Source organism: Pempheris klunzingeri, chromosome 2, assembly GCF_042242105.1.
Source record: "Pempheris klunzingeri isolate RE-2024b chromosome 2, fPemKlu1.hap1, whole genome shotgun sequence".
Taxonomy (NCBI): domain Eukaryota; kingdom Metazoa; phylum Chordata; class Actinopteri; order Acropomatiformes; family Pempheridae; genus Pempheris; species Pempheris klunzingeri.
This window is the reverse complement of record NC_092013.1, coordinates 2,823,494-2,840,465: the sequence shown is the minus strand read 5'-3', so window position 1 is coordinate 2,840,465 and position 16,972 is coordinate 2,823,494. Positions and strand designations below refer to the sequence as shown.

At 44.5% G+C, this 16,972-nt stretch overlaps 1 protein-coding gene across 2 annotated transcripts; it reads right to left on the bottom strand.

Annotated features, from left to right (window-relative positions):
- Nucleotides 1–389: 389 nt before the first annotated feature.
- mst1rb (macrophage stimulating 1 receptor b) lies at nt 390–16,945 on the bottom strand. Of its 2 annotated transcripts, XM_070842153.1 has the most exons (21): nt 15,740–16,945; nt 12,653–12,829; nt 12,428–12,550; nt 11,445–11,615; nt 11,189–11,349; nt 9,855–9,990; nt 9,630–9,766; nt 9,124–9,303; nt 8,352–8,451; nt 8,009–8,227; nt 7,770–7,916; nt 6,423–6,576; nt 6,162–6,251; nt 5,867–6,070; nt 5,550–5,630; nt 5,228–5,409; nt 4,991–5,100; nt 4,679–4,844; nt 4,134–4,270; nt 2,396–2,674; nt 390–517 (listed from the first exon to the last, which is right to left on the bottom strand). In XM_070842153.1, the coding sequence occupies exons 1-20, from the start codon at nt 16,943–16,945 to the stop codon at nt 2,443–2,445; spliced, it is 4,113 nt and encodes a 1,370-aa protein (XP_070698254.1). In that variant the 3' UTR covers nt 390–517; nt 2,396–2,442. The 2 variants fall into 2 exon arrangements, with proteins under 2 accessions (XP_070698254.1, XP_070698246.1); XM_070842145.1 differs by lacking the exon at nt 390–517 and having other exon boundaries at nt 1,203–2,674.
- Nucleotides 16,946–16,972: the final 27 nt, after the last annotated feature.

Genomic DNA, 16,972 nt, shown 5'->3' with positions numbered 1-16,972 from the left:
CACAGATTGCCTTCCCTCTCTCCAAACTTGACACAGCACTCGAGCACTGGTTATTCATGCTTCCTCTGATGAGGAATAGCACAAACTCTCAGCATCATGATCAGCCAGCATGAACTGTCTTATTTGATGGATGTTTTTTTTTTTTTTTTCCATCAGACTGAACATCCAATCCTATCCTGGCGTTTACATTCAAGAAAAAAAAACTGCAACCGTAAATCAATTTAGTTATTAGATCCAATCTTATCTTTAAAAAAAAAACAAAAACATCCAAATGAAGTCCAGCACTTTAAAATTCAGCATTTCAACCTGGAGACACATCCGACAGTTGGTTTCTCTCACCTGGTGTGTTGCACCACAGGCTGGAGCGAGCACCTTGAAGCCCTTTTACTCCGTAAGAAATATCAAAAGATTTTTGGATGAGAAACCACAACATCACCACCGTCTGCTTTCCACACTCCTGGAGCCTCCTCACAACTTCAAATTCAAAACTTCCCCAGATTTCCATTCTTCTTCTATGCTGCTGGATAAATGCAATAATTAATTTGGATCTCATGAATCATTATCAACGAAGCAAACAACCACACCTGTTCAGTATTAAATATATGTGACTATGTGACTATGTGCACGCTCTGACACAAAAATGAGCTTTTAGATAAATCCCTGGATAATGAATCACATTTTGTATGTTGGTAACATGTTAAATTAACCTTTAAATACACAGACACATTTCATAGTCTCTGCGTTTAAGTCCATGTAAACAAACACAGCAGAGGGGAGGGAGGGAATGAATGTTAATGTGCCCACAGAATGGGGCCTGGTGGTGAAACCCGGCCGACGGCGGCACCGTCGACAGGTTCTGCACTTTTTACAGCCCAGATAATCCAACAGGGAACAAAAGACACAGAGAGGAAAGTAGGGAGAGGAAGAACTGATCCTGTCTTGATTCCTCTTTGCTGTGGATCCTGTGGGCTTTGCCCTTCAAAATGTGGCCTCACACACACACACACACACACACACACACACATTTTGACAACATAAACTGGGATCACTGTCTCTGTCTGGGCCTATATCAAAGGCCTATATCAGAGGATTGACTTTTGTTCTTGGCAGCATGAAAAAAAGAGAAAACTTTATGTTTTTTATTTCCCTCTGGTTTTATTTTATCCGTGCTCCTTGTGTGTGTGTGTGTGTGTGTGTGTGTGTGTGTGAGTTGCTGCTGCGTGTTGGTGAGACGTTTGTTTGTGAGTTTGACAGAAAGCTTGTCAGTGTTGACTCGCTTTAATGCGGTCGTTTTCTCCGGTGAAAGAAAGAAAATAGGAGAATGAAAAGCGGAGACGTGTCTGCTTTAAATATCTTCTGTGGCATCGAGAGGGCTTCTTAGTTGTTTTTCCAGAGACGAGGTCGGAGAGACCTGGGTCATTCATGCTGTTGTGCCACAGCGAATATGATGCACACACAAAGACTGCTGCGCCCACATTACTAGAAACATGTTCAGGTGCAGAGCACTTCTAACAGAAGGCTGACCTCTAGTGGAGGAGAGTAACAAAGACTGAAATCAAATGCAAATGTCAGAGTTTTCATACGTCATCATATTTACTTCAAGTCCACAGCATGAGAACAGAATCTATAAACAAATAAATATTTTAATTCATCACAATATCTCAAATATCTCAGAAATAAAAGCAACGGGGGGGTGATGCCAGATTGCTTTCAGAACACCGTGGTCAATATTGTGCCTCACAGAAGTATGATCCAAAATATATAGAACAATCATTACACTGGAAAAGAATTAAAAGCCAAACCTAAACATATATACACACACACAGGCCCTCTAACTGAATTACATGGACTTTACTTGAATTTGTATCTTGTGACTCCTTTCGTCCCACGTGAAGAATGCAGATGTCCACATTTCTACCAGCTGGACCAGAAATAAAGTGTAAAAGAGTCCCGGAGTCTGACTGAGATTTGGTTATTCGTTTAGCCTGTGCTTTTATTTCTTTAAGTACACGGTACTTTGGTATTTGAGGATCCTTACTTCAGTTACTCTGAACAACCATCGTTAGCCAGCTAGTTAACCTGAAGGCTGATTTAACAAACCAGTTGCTAATTAGCTTCTAATGGATACAAGTGTTAACAAGAAGACTTGTTTTGCTTGGCAAGCTAACAAGCTAATACGTGTGTTTGCAGTGATAAATAACACAGAAACTTAATGTCTACTCGATACTTTCAAGTCTGGAAGATCAGACTTTAACTCAGCTATTGTTGCAAAAGTGACGGCCCTCCAACATGGCCGCTCCAGGGTGAGCCACATCAGCTGGAAAGCTTCCAGCTTCCTGCACACAAGCAGTGGGCAGTGTCTCTGTTTCATCCGAGGTTTTATTGGCGCTCTCACCGTCAGCACCGACACCAGTTTGAAGCGGGGAGAGGAAGAGGAGCGGATCAGGAGGAGACCGAGCCGGAGTCTTCAACATCTGTGGAGTCGTATTCGTCAGCGGACTCCGTGAGGGCCGGGTAGGGCCGAGGCTGGTCCAGGTTCACATAGGTGACATTCAGACTGATGTAGTGCTCTCCCTCCAGGCCGGACAGGATGGTGGAGACCGCCGACACCAACGTCGCAAAGCTGGGCCTCAACTCCGGATCAGGGTCCCAGCACTGAAGCATAATGCTGTACCTGGAGAAACACATGGACACGTTAAACTCACATTATAAACAAAATGTTTTTGAGCGATAAGCAGCGTCTGAACTCCTCCAGACCGCCCACATGTTTTTAGATTAGACCTCTACTGAAGACACACTGTGGTTGACCCACATCTGAGTGAAAGCACCTCTGCGGGTGCGCAAAGTTAAACACCAGAAATTATACTGTGTTTTGCTGATTTATAAAGAGTTATCGGTCAAAATCTGTCCCGAACATTAGCCACTTATAGGAATGGTTTGACAGGTTAGGAAATACTTAAATCGGCTTCCTTGCTGAGACGTAGATGAGGGTGTTGATTTCACGCTCAGACCTGTTTGGTAAATTAAATATATTGTCACAGTGTCCGTTCACTCTGAAACGAGAGCCGACAAATGTTTAGCTTGTCTCATCACAAAGACTGGAAAGGGTCTGGATCAGCTCTGTCCAGGGTTCAGTTAGCCTCTAAACACCTCTTTTATACCTTCCTAATCTGCACATTTACTTGTATGTTAATAATGTTGCACATTATGTAAATATATTTATATTAGTAATAGTAGTTTATATTTTATCTTCTTCTCCTGCCTGCCACTTTTTTTTACTCTTTTTTTTTTACTCTCACTTAAACTCTTAAGGCATTCAGTGATTTTCATTGTACAGGGACAATAAACGCTTTGAATCTTGAATCTAAAAATGTAAATGTAGTTTTTTATACGTACTAAACAGCTGCCAGGCAACTGGCCGCGACATATAACTCCCCGTACATGACTATTAATTGTTGCGTTGAAACTTCCTTTGTGTGAATTAAATAAACTACATATGTTAATAAGAGGTTCTGATAGGTTTCCCCCTGTTTGCAGCGGTTATGCTAAGCTAAGCACAGACATGAGAGTAGCATCAATTTTCTCAGCGAACTTTCATCAAGAAAGCAAATAAAGGTATTTTCCAAAGTGTCTAACTATCCCTTTAATGTCCCTGTGCTGGGGTCCCTGAGCGACACTTTCCCATGAGGTCTTAACCCACGTCGGATGTGTGACCGGGCCTCAGCGGACAACGGGATGTGAATGGTTGATTTATTCTCCGTCAATCTGTAAGTTGACGGTCAAAAGCTTTGCAGCAGAAACATGTCGGCTGCTCTTAGTGAATCCACACCAGCTGTGTGTCTCCGGGTTTAGTGTGAACGTCTAAACATACACATTAACTCACGTCGCTCAACCATGTTGAATAACGAGTAGTGGACAATTTACGGGTTTCACACGACTCGGTGACCATTCGTACATTTTGTTGTTACGACTTGGACTTTGTGCCACGACCGCTTCTCTTATTCCACACTGAAGCAGTCTCAACAGTTTTACAGTGCAGGTATGCAAACTAAGCAACAGGCTCAGACGTACAGCCGTCCTTTAGGCTAATTCAACAACGTGAGCAACATACTGCTTTTCCTCCTGCTACTTACAAAGGGTCGGGGCAGTACTGAGGCTGGGGGAGCCTCCTGCCCTTCAGTAGGTAATGTGTTATGTCATAAGGGTCCACCTCTGGGTAGGGGCTCGCTCCTCTGGTCAGCATCTCCCACATCAGCACACCGAAGGACCACTACAGCAGGACAAGCATCAAGTACAACCACGTATCAGGACACTTGTATGAATATGAACTCGTTACGCTTTTTAAAAACCTACTTAAAGGAAACTATGAAGCTATAATGTTTCCTGTATTACTGTACCCAGATGATTTAGTGCTTAATCCAGCTAAGTGTGGGTTTAAAGACACATTTGAGGGGTCACTCACTGACAGCACGTGATAGCACATAGATTCCTGCCATATGTTAATATGATAAAAACTGATATTGAAAGATTGAAATGTTAAAGCAGACGCTGCTCCGCAAGGTGCAATTTTTCACAATCTACCAACACAGCTAATACTGTAAGCATGTCATGTTGCTTTTCCACCCCCAGAGACACGTGTGCATCTTTTCCCGCCTCCTCCAGCACATCCTTCCCTCACCACGTCGGACTTGGAGGTGAATTTCTGTGTCTGCAGACTCTCGATGGCCATCCACTTGACGGGCAGCTTTGCCTTCCTGTGATCCTGAACGCTGTAATACTCCTTATCGAAAACATCTCTGGCCATGCCAAAGTCTGCCACCTTGACCGTATACGACTCGTCCAGCCTAAACGCAGACAGAGTAGATCGATGTGTTTGTTCCAAAATATTGCGGCTGACTTTTATGATGCAACAACCTCAACCAACTGCAGCGTGAAAACAGAGTCAGGCCTCATGACTTCATGAATTAGTGAATTAATCCTGATGACTCACATGCAGTTACGTGCTGCGAGATCTCTGTGCACAAACTTCTTCTGAGCCAAGTACTCCATCCCTTTGGCGACCTGCAGCCCGAAGCCGATCAGATCCTTCACGGTGGGGTTCTAAGTAAATCCCACACACACACACACACACACACACACACACACACCACTTAAAACAGGTGGAAATGTTTGATAGGCAGTAAACATATGGCTCAGATGATTTATCTCCGCTGTTTTAACGTCACACCCTCTTCTCGCAGCGTATGAAGTGCCGCAGGTCCCCGTGCTTCATGTACGGCAGCACCACCAGAGGGAGGCCTTCCTGCGGCAGGAGGATGCCCAGCAGAGACAGCACGTTAGTGTGGTGGAAACCCTTCATTATGATCCCTTCCTTCAGAAACTGCTCCACCTCCTCGACATCTGTTATTCCTGGTGACGCACACGTGTACAATAAATACTATGGAGTCGAATCTAGAAGAGGGGAAAACACTGACGTCCCAATTCTGAAACGCTGCTTTCAAAGAGAGACTTCCTGGTGCTTCAGCACTAGAAGAGCAGATATTACTCACTATTCAAAGACTTGACAGCACAGTGGATTTCTCTGTTGTTGTGGTCAGTGAAGTAGCCATGATAAACAGTGCCAAAGTGACCTGCAGGGGAAAAAAACAATAAGACAGAAGGAAACAGGCTGAATATACTATATATCATCTATTGCATCACTGCCATGGCACGTGTGGGAAGGCACAAGACAGAAACGTTCCTTAATGTAGCTGCATGTGTGAATAGTGAAAATCACTAGCTGGGTCTGAAAAGTTATCCTAGTAATTTACCGGGAACTATGTGTGAAAGAGGTTCAGGTTCAGGTGGAGGCCGTGGGGCTCCTTACCTTTGCCTATGATCCTGTGGTGCTGCACAAGAAGCATCTCAGCAGGAATAAGAACATCTTTCACCTCCTCCAGCAGCTCTGGCCTGAAACTGGAGATGGAGATCTTCTCTGGGGGCATGAGGGGAGTGAGGGTAGGATCTATGCTGCTCGCAGCGTACGCCAGGCTGGGGAACGCCAGCGGGGTCAGAGGATTCAGGGGTACTACTGGTGAGAATCCAAAGAGACGGGCTCGTAAGTGAGAGGCACAGGGGTCTGTGTGCCAGAGGCAGAATCAGCACTTATCTTGGACAGTCACCTCTCCTGTAGTCCCCGGCAGGCGACAGCTCCACGTTATTTGTAGCGGAGCGGTTAGCGCTGTGGTTCAAACGGGTCTCCACCATGGCGGCTGAAAAACATTTCACAACACTTTTTGTTTTAATCATCAACCCCAAGAGAAGAACACCGGCACATCCCCTGCAACACCGGGGATGTTCCGGTTGAAAGATTCATCTCTGATTCCCACCCACAGTTGTATAAACAGGTCTGACCAAGGTCCACGCCGCAGAGAGGAGCCCACCTTTTTTCTTCTTTCTCAGGTGTTTCATAACAACAAAGGCCAGCACCGCTCCGGCCACCAGAGCCGCCAGGATGCCCAGAACAATGCCCACCATGTAGTGGTTGCTGACCCTCACCACCGCGCCGACGTTGTGGACCTGCCCGTTGATGGAGATCTAAAGAGCCGTCACACACAATGAATACAGTCATTACTGGTTCAGGTTATTTACACTGAGGCTGGTTTTCTCTCACATGTAGGTGACTTTAAAGCTCTGTGTCAGAACACGTGTGGCTAAAAACTGGCTGCACTATTCAATGTGAAGAGTAAATATATGTTTAATTTGTATTAGATGACTCAAACCTTCTTCAAACACACAAATCCAACAGGCAGATTTGTATCAGCTGAGTGTTGCTATTGATTCATTTAACAGTTCCTGACAAACAGTTGCGGTCTTTACTTTAAATAAATCCTTTGATATTTTAATAAATGCACTTATTGGCTCTCTTGCTGAAAGTTAAATGAGAAGATTGATATCAGGTTACACTGGTCTGTGATGCAGCCTATCGTGAGAAAGAATGTGACTGTAGCTACATTATATTATATTATATTATATATAATAAGAGTGTATTATAAGTGTAAAAATACAAGTTAGGGTTTAACAGGGGGGTTGTGTTCTGGACTGCCTGGGGTCTTGTCCCAGTGAGGCTAAGAAATAGTCCAGATTAGTAAAATTTAGAGTTGCAGGTAGTGTTTTCTAACCTTTGGAAGGAGACAATCAAGCTGTTTCCCCCTTTTCCCAGTATTTGTGCCCAGCTAAGCCAAGTGGCTGCTTTGAAATGATCACACAGACGTGGAACTGGCATCAGTCGTCTTCTCTAACGCCCATCAGAAAAGCTAATATAGCCAAAATGTTGTATTATTCCTTTACAGGTCCAGTGTGTAGGCTTCAGTGGCACCTAGTGGGGAGGTTTCCAAACTGCAACCAACTGAACACCCTTCACCTCCTCCCTCCTCTTCCAACCTTAAATGTTACTCCTCTAATTCTTCCAACCACCGAATTCAAGCTGACATGTCGGCATAAAAACTCAAAGGGCCCTTGTTTGTGCATTCTGAGCTTCCGTAGAAACATGGTTTGTAGGTGTCAGTTGATTATAGACTGCTGAGAACATCATTATGAATATTGTATTTGCATTTCCCACACACTGGACCTTTAAGTTTGACTTTAAGTTTTTGCCTTTCTCATCTCATGGCTTATTGAAAGTGCAGAATGGTTGGTGAGAGGCACCGGAGTGACCCGGGGGGGCTGCTTTGCATGCTGGATCCAGGTAAATCAATCAGTTAATCATCATGTAAACCAGCCTGACTAACCTTCACTGGCAGTCCCTCACTGGGGATGGTCATGTTTTTGGGGATCCTGCAGGTGATCTCGTTATCCAGGACTTTGGCATCGCAGTTCACCCCAGCCACCGTCATAATGATGGTCATACAGGAGCTCACCAGGTTCAGCTTTTGATGCTGTGTACAGTGAGGTAAACCAAGGTGTGAGACAAAAGAAGTCATTTATCTATAACAATTCAAAAGCAAACACCCTGAGAGTTATCTCTTACATGCAGCGACACTTCATCAAACCCTGGGTACAAACTCAGCACGTGTCCCTCTGTTTCAAAAGGGATGGGCTCGCCGTACGGGTGGTAGGAGAACTCGTTGTTCCAAAGTCCCAGCGCTCCGTCCATGTCGAAAGAAAGCACTCCTTCCTCAGTCTCATCCCTGGGGAACACGGGAGAGACGCACTCCATCCTGGTGGGCAGGGACCTGCCTATGCACTCCTGGAACAGAGCAGCGTAATCGTCCTTTAATGCTACGTCAGCACGGTGAAAGGTAATCATGTGGCCGTGGAGGGAAAGCAAGTGTTTCTAAAACCGTAGACTGTATAATACTTTAACACTGTACCCTTGTCACAGGTTTCAAGTGGCTCTCGTTGGGTTTAAAGTGGATGGTGGTGCGGTAAACAGAATCAAGGTTCTCCCCCTCAATCACAATCTTTGACCCCCTGCAAGTCAGACAAACGGCAATCTTATTTATGCAGCACATTTCATCACAGGTGTTTCACTTTAAAAGGCAAAATATTAACACAAACATGAGCAACATACATTAGAAGACTTACAGAAACACAGATCAGTCATCCTGCACACCCCCGACATTCATTAACGTCAACAAACACTCACACGAACATACAGTGAATGAGTAAATGTGGATGTGATGGAGCTCAGGTCATCAGGCAGCTTGGACCACAGCTGGAACACCTCTGCCTGGTGACCTGAGGGGTCCGATCAGGTTATAATCTGTCAGCAGGTCAGAAACCGTCAGGGGCTTTAAGGACTATTAGCAGGACTGTGAAGGTGATTGTTTGAATAATAATCCTAGTGAGTGTTCCAGAGGTCTGACCTGCTTGAGACGAATGCATGAACCAGTTTGAAGTCTGAGTTTTGTAAAAAAAAAAAAAAAGTCTTCAAAGTGATAAAACGCTGTTCTGTGATTTTTCCTTTTCCAAAATAATTCCAAGGTTTCTGACGTGCTCGTGAGGGATGGGAGCATTTTCATGATGTCAAATATGTTAAGGCCATTTCCAAAACAATACAGTTGTACATACAGCATCTTTAAACGTGTGCAGGTTGATCGACGTACACAGCAGCCGTCTGCGCTGCAGGTCTCGCTGGCCTACCTGTCAAAGCTGCAGCCCGGCAGGACGGCTGTGATCTTGGGGTTTTCTCTGTAGTAAAACACCTTCGTGGTGAGCACGGGAGACTTGTCGATGAAAACGCTCAGTGGGACGTCCCTGACCTCGGAGATGCGCTGGGACAGACAGATAATGGAGGACACGTTGCCTTTAGGCTTCGTGACTCTGAAAAGAGACAGAGGAATGTGAACAACACGCCATAACAGAGAGCCTGTGCTAGATCAAAAGGCTTCATGCTCTTAAACATATTCTGTTAGTTCAATAAGATCACATCCACAGCAGATAATAGCTGCGTTCTGAGTCAGCCTCTAGTTTCCCAAAACCATAATCATTCTACAGACACGTTGGAACACGTTTGCTTAATACATCATAGCAATGAAAAGGTTTTGAAAGGCAGCTCATCCTCTTCACCTCCAGCGCACAGGGCAGGCACACAAAGCTGGAACAGGACCTGTGAGTCAAGTGTGGTGAAAACAGCAGTGTCTCCTGACCTCTTTATAGGACAGGGCACGTCGTTCAGAGTGACTTTCCTGGTCTTCCCAGCATCCAAGTGACGTCCAGTCACTGTGATCAGCGTTCCCCCAACACGGGGCCCATAGTTGGGCTGGATCTCTGTGATGTTGGGAATCTGGAGGGACAGTTTATTATAGTGCTGCTTGAAAAGTAGATTAAATAGACCGTAAACAGTACAGGTTAATGATGACAGAAAAGGTTACCACAAACGTGAATCCTGGCATTTCTGCCTTCCCGTCAATAGAGTAGCGTCCCTCCACCTTGCCCTCGTGCACCTCCACTGTAATGTTGACTGCTTTAGACAACTCGGTGGCCCCAGAGCGAATCTTACACACCAGGCTGAAAAGAACCACAACCAAGCTCCTGTCAGCAGCAAATAAAACACAGCTCTCAAGTTAAAGGTGAACGCTGTCATTTTTAAACCTGGATTGTATTATATTATATTATAGTCTGACACAGGGGTCATAGATCTCCCGTCAACGTCACCAGACTCATTTTACGTTACAGAAAATGGGAATTGTTGGTCCGTCGTTGCCTCGATCGGTTAGTTTGTTTCTGTTATTGTGGATCTGACCAAACCCTTTAAAACACTGAAGTCAAACGACAAAACAAATGACCAAACCAATTGAGGGATCCTTTCCATGATGCTGTCACACACTTAGAATAACACTCTGAGCCTGTGAGTGGATCAAACAAGCTCTTTTAGTGGACCTACTGTGATCAGGCACAGTTGCCCCAAAGGATTATATGACGTCACTGTTGCTTGTTCGCAGCCTGAGGTGATCTATCGGACCAATTCCAAAACTTTTTCAGAATCAGAATCAGAATTACTTTAATAATCCTCAGGGGGAAATTGCTTTTTGTTCCACACAGCTCCAAAAGAAGAAGAATAAGAATAAACTTCAAACACAAAAGTAAAATATAAATATATAAAAGTATGTGTGTATATATATATATATATATATATACATATACATATATATATATATAGATAGATAGATAGATAGATAGATAGATAGATAGATAGATAGATAGATAGATAGATAGATAGATAGATAGATAGATAGATATAATAACAATAATACCACTACTAATAAAAATATATAACAACATGCACAATCATAGTAAGGCGCTGTACTATATAATACCAATAATACTTCTACCAACAATAACATATAACAACATGTACACTCAGAGTGAGGAGCTGTACCATATTATAATAATAATAATGATCCAAATAATACCACTAATAATAATAATAATAATAATAATAATAATATATAACAACGTGTACCTTCAGAGTGAGGAGATGTGTTATATAATACTAATACTACTACTTTTTGTACATATTAGTCATTTCTAACCACAAAGATGTAGAAATAGGGCTCAGGTTTAACAACTATTGTCCTTTAAATCAACAATGAGATCATCTCTATAGAATTAGTTTGTTGATAAATCTTTTAAAAAAAGAAAATTCCTAAATCTTTTCCACACAATGACCACGGTATGAACAGACGGTGCCTGCGTGGACACTCACTGTGTGTTGTTGCTCTTGACTGGAAGCACAGTGCATGCAGCCTGTCCCAGTCGGACCTGGTGGGTTCTGGAGGTGATGGCGGGTCTTAAGGGGGACTGGAACTCCCACCCACACAGCGTTAGCTCTGTTTGACCGTCAGGGGGAGCAGTCCGTGGAAAGAACTGCGTCAATAAAGCAGAATATAAAGCACCACCTTGAAATGACACGTTTTTATCAGTTGCACGAAGAGATGCTTGTATCCCAGAACAAACCTCACCCCAGTGATCCCGGGTGGGCAGGACTCGTTCCTCCAGCGGCTGTGACACTCGCTCTCCCAGGAGCACACGCCAGAGCACCAGCCACAGCCCATGAATTTAGGGGCCGTCAGACACATGGCGCAGGTGAGGAAGTGCTGACAGCCCGGCCCCCTCTGGGGCACCTGGATCATCTGAAGCAGGGAGATGATAATGCTTAAGGTCACATATTCAACCTCAGGAGGAACATGTCCCACGCTGTTTCATTTTTAATGTGGCTATTAACATATCTGCTGAATGAAATGACCTTAATTTACTCCTTAATAATTTATTCCTTCCATGCAAAGAGACACTGACACTGGGGCTCATTCTGCACCAGGCTTTGTATCAGGTCACATGGACAGCTTCAGGTGCTGAAGTCTAATAGACGTATCAGAATAAAGATTAGTGAGATTAGTAATAAGTACAACTAATTTCTTCATGTCTATTCATTAACCACTGTTAATTTGCACGTTTTTAAGGGTTTCAAGAAAATATTTGTCATTTTCTGAGACTGGAACAGATGATAAAAAACAGAGTTTTCAGAGGTGCATTCATTTTCCCGTTGTATCCCAATCTCAACAGCACAGAGCAGTAATCCTAATGTACCACAGGACTCATGTGATTATTGATCCGGTGTCAGCCCTTCGCATCCATCCTGTCCCAAACCACCAAGTCATATGAACTCTATCGATTTTCTTTAGCCACTTATTTATTCTCCGGGTCACATCGGTCACACCCTTCCAGCAGAAGGCAGGAAAAGGCCCCGCACAGGCCTCCAGAGCATCGTGAGGTCGTGGACAGACAATCCATCACGCTCCCAAACTCATTTGTAATTATAATGTAATCTGACCTTCATGTCTGTGAACTGTGGGAGGAAAATTGAGCCCAAGAACATCCATTAAGCCACTCTACACATTTACCGGTAAAATCTGCCCAGAGATATTGTTTTACTCAGCTGCTGTACCTTGTCTCCAACCACAAAGAGAAGATACTCTGATGAGTAAACGGCGGCAATGGATGAAACCCTCTGGTTCTCTACCAAAGAGTAATTGGCAAAGATAATAGGGCTGGATCTTGTCAGTACAAGCTGCCAACACAGACACAACATGGGATAATTAGCAGAGTGGTTCGTGCACACTTGCACAAATACAAAACAAAGAAACCAGGGATTGTTTAAACCCCGCTGTACCTGCAGCAGGCGTCCAGTGGAGGTGCCGATATGGGCCACAGTCTTGTTCTCTATGGTTGTGACCAGCAAAGACGTGAGCAGCACGTCTGTCATCTGCCTGTTGAAGAGGTCCACTCTGTAGTAGGGCTTCGACACCATGGTGGGCTGGTCTCTGCACGTGGCGTTGTTCTCCATGCTCTAGTACAAAGGCCACCGGCAGCAGAGGACACCAAGATGAGACAACAAGGGACAGAGTGAGACAGAAAGTAGATCTGCAACGTTTAATCTTTTGATTAAATGATTAAATCAATCGCCAACTATTTTGATAATGGATAATTCTCTGATTCCAGCTTCTTTAACGTGAATATTTTCTTTCTTTGCTCCTCTATAACAGTAACCTTTGGGCTGTGGACGAAACATGTGAGGACGTCATTGTGGGAAACACTGATTTACATTTTTCACCATTTTCTGACATTTTACAGAGCAAACAGACTAATGGACGGTGTAAATAGTCGCTGGTTCACGGTGTTGTCTACAACAGGTGGCGGGGACATTAGAGACAGAAAAGGAAGCGCGAGAAGTCTGACTTCCTGTAGCAACAACAGTCCAACAATAGTAACTCTGAGGATATATTATAGTCCTTTACATTCCCTTCATGCTGCTTCAAACACAAACAGAAGGAGCTTCTATTCGGTGTCAAGTTTCCAGCACCCAATCTGATTTATTAATACATTTAAATGAGCTTGACGTCTCAGAGTGTATATTTACTGAGGGGGTCACTGTACAGATAAAATGTACAGATAAAGTCAGACACAGTCACAGTCACCAGGGTAATCGTGACAAACAAGGTGTCTGACACAGCAGATACACAAGGTGAATCTGTCATGGTAATATGATCACTTCATAATGAAGAGCCCGTGATGAATGAGTTTGTGCTGCATTGCTGACAGAAGCGTTGCCTCGTAGCTACAGACGCGGATCACTGCGGATTAAAGGGAGTCTTCATGTAAACACTGACATACATCTCTGAGGCCAAGACATCAAAACAAAGAAATTACACTCTATAATTGTTTTCTTGGCATGTAAACGTGGAGATAGGAAACTGGGAATTAAATCAAATGGATGTGAAAAAAAAAATATTGGAAGACATGCCTCCTCCACCGTCCAGTAGAACCATGTGAGCTTCAGGAAGAAAACCCAAACAGCATCTCTATTGGCTTAAGTTATTCACGTCAAAACCCTGGAGGGGCATGAAGCCTTGTGTTATCACTTCAGTTTCCTCAAATTCAATTTGACTGACCTAAAAATAAAAATACTCTGAAAAAGCACTGATACATTATTAAAAATAAGACTGTCAAAAGCAGAAAAGTGGCATGTGATCAGCAGAAGTGAATACTCGCATATTGATATTGTCTAAATAATTCAGTGCCGTAGTAAAAAAGCACAAAAGCGTAGTATCTGTGAGGCACAGATGATGTTACTGGCACCAATGGTGTTTGGACATGCCGAGAAATGGAAGATCCAGGATTTCCAATTGTCGGATAATCCTGCTCATCGGGTTACTCAACTCTGAGGCCGACAGCCAAAAGCAACAAAACAGAAACAGAGCCTCAGAGGAAGAGTTCATCAGTCTGAGCAGAAAGGCTTCCTCTAAATAAAAACGAGACAAAAGAACATTCAGAATAGAAAGTTCAAACTCGAAAAACTGCTCGATCGCTTCCAACTTTCCATCGACTGTGACTTTAACAGCTGAAATGGTCATTTTTCAGCTTTTCCTACCCTTAAACATCTGTCTGTTTCTGAGTCACAACATCTGTTTTCTATCCACAGATTCAAAGATTCAGCACCCAAACTATTAAATCATAGCTGCAACTCCTCTTTTAGACTTTTAGAAAACGGGGGAATATGAAGTCTCACCATAACCCTGCACTTCCCAGCAGCCAACACTGGAAGAATTAGCATTAAAAAACTTAGATTATGGGAAAAATCCATGGGATGTGGAAATAAATAGCAGTTTTCCCAAGAGAATTAACTCCAGAAACCAACGCTACCATAATTGAAGATGTTTAAATATGCAAACGGATGCACACTATGGCCTTAAAGGCTTAATTTGACTGACATGAGATAAAATCTGGGTATCTTTAAATACTCTCTGCCTGTCTGACCTGAGAAATTCGCTCAACTGATGCAGAAAAGAAGTCATAACTGCTCTCACTCCCACCCCCCTCCTGGATGTTGTCCAATTTTCATTCCACAAGTGTGCAGGCTGACTTTTTCCATATTTATCTTTCCACCCAAAAAGCATCATGTATCCCTGTTTTCATGGCTTTAACAGTGAGCGCTGACGCAACTGCTTCTAGCTGCGTTCCTCTGCCGGCTGGGATGCAAATGACCTCAGAGATACTTTGCTTATCTTTGTCTCAAGTTCGATGAAAAGATCGACGCCAGTCTCCTGTCGGCAGGCTAATTATGAAGCTAGAGCACGCAGCTAGCTTAGCTTAGCATAAAGACTCTGGCCAGACAAATATATAAAAAGCATAATAAGATATCCAGTCGTTTTGTGGGATGTGACGATGCTTTCACTTTCACCCTTCATCTTCCACAACGATTGGCAGACAGATTTATGTTGGACCCTATGATATGAGACAACCTCTGCACAGTAATGCTGTTGCTGCCTGTGCTAACAGTGAAATATTGCTTTGTTTACATGATTGTGTAAAACAGATGACTATGGTGCGGCGCTTGTCGTTATCATTTTTTGCTCCTACAAACAAGCAAATGATGGTTTTGAATGATTTCTTCCAGCCACAACGAGGTCTCAGTGACCGCCTTCTGTGTTTGTACACATGGTAACACACACCAGGCATATTTCATAGCTCCACTCCCACACTGTGAGATCTGTAACAGGCCCTATCAAGACACCTGATGTTTACCTTGGATACCTTGGATGTTTTCTATTTTGAGTGATCTGAAAGTCAGTGATGTATTCCTGGAAACAAATGGATCATCTTTGTCCTGAATTTACCTTAAAGCAAATCAAACTGGGGGCTCCTTTGGTTAAATAAAAGTAGACCTGATGGACCTGGACTGATGGACTGATGGGCTCACCTCATGTGGACAGCTCTCGCAGGGCTGGAAGTGGCAGAGCCCTCTGGAGAGCTGCTCTGGTCCGGACTCGCAGCAGTCGTCCACCCCATCGACGATGGCTTTGTTGACGTTGTCCATGGGGAAGGCACACAGGGCCGAGTCGTGCTCCGTGACCCCGCTGTCATCGGTAACGGCAAAAACCCCATAGAGGATGTCGTCCTCCTCCTCCGCCCCCAACTCCTCCGCCAGCTCCCTGCCCGCCCTGCCAAAATGGGCTGCCTGGACCACGTTGTACACCACATCTTTATAGGGCTCACTGGCTACATTCCTCCTCCGGCGTTTTGGCTCAAACCGACACTCCAGGATCACCTCGCGGTACCTCTTCATCTCCCATTCATTCCGCGGTAGACGACCCAGGCGAGTCTGGAAGGGAGACGAGTCCTGATCGGGGCTCTCTCTCTGAACTGAGAGGAAGTAGACAAACTCCTGAGTGAAAAAGCTGTAGACATATTCGATATGGTACGTCCTCCTCAAGCCTGGGAGGACAGTCAGGCCTCGCACATCGCTGTAGAAACCATCTTCTGTGGCCAGTGGCCGACGCACTGATATAGACTTCCTTCCGTAGCGCTGCGTCACACTGTCATTGACAGTGGCGGCAACAAAGAAGTACACGGTCTGACCCTCTTCAACCATGGTGACCTTGGTGCCAAGAGGGCTGGCCACACAGTCAGGGCAGTAGGCAGCAGAGTTCGAGTCCTTTCTGAACAAACACTTAGAAAGAGAAGGCGACTCTCCGTCTGAGTTGAGTTGGTGGAAATAGCATACACCATACTGAGAACTTCCACAGGAGTATAAATACATGAAGAGAGTATCCAACAGCAGGACCTGATTGTTTGTGTCCTCCAGGAAGTTTGAATCCTTGTCCACATCGCACAAATCGCATATCTGACACTCTGGGCTCCCCACCGGCCCGGTGCGGAGCTCCCACACCTTCTCCAGGCTTCTGTTGACGGCTTCGATCACATTCTGAGAGGCGACGTACACCTCCTGGTAATACGAGTTGTTGACGATGTTCTGGATGGGGCCGCGGGCCTGGAAGAAGGGCATGGTGTAAACCACGGAGAAGTTGACAGGGCTGGGGGCAAGTGAGGAACAGTTGGCCGAGGCGAGGGCCAGAAGAGCTTGAAGCCAGACACATGTCCCCCACTGTGTGGTCCAGTGGACCATCTCCACTCCGGGGTGCACGGGGGGCAA

What these genes read in the sequence shown, in the direction of transcription:
- mst1rb (XM_070842153.1), bottom strand. Translation starts at nt 16,945, where the DNA reads ATGGTCCACTGGACCACACAGTGGGGGACATGTGTCTGGCTTCAAGCT. An exon ending in TCTTTGTGGTTGGAGACAAG is followed by an intron (nt 11,616 to 12,427) that starts GTACAGCAGCTG and finishes TCCCTGCTTCAG; the next exon opens with ATGATCCAGGTGCCCCAGAG. An exon ending in GTGAGGGACTGCCAGTGAAG is followed by an intron (nt 6,577 to 7,769) that starts GTTAGTCAGGCT and finishes ACGGCTCTTTAG; the next exon opens with ATCTCCATCAACGGGCAGGT.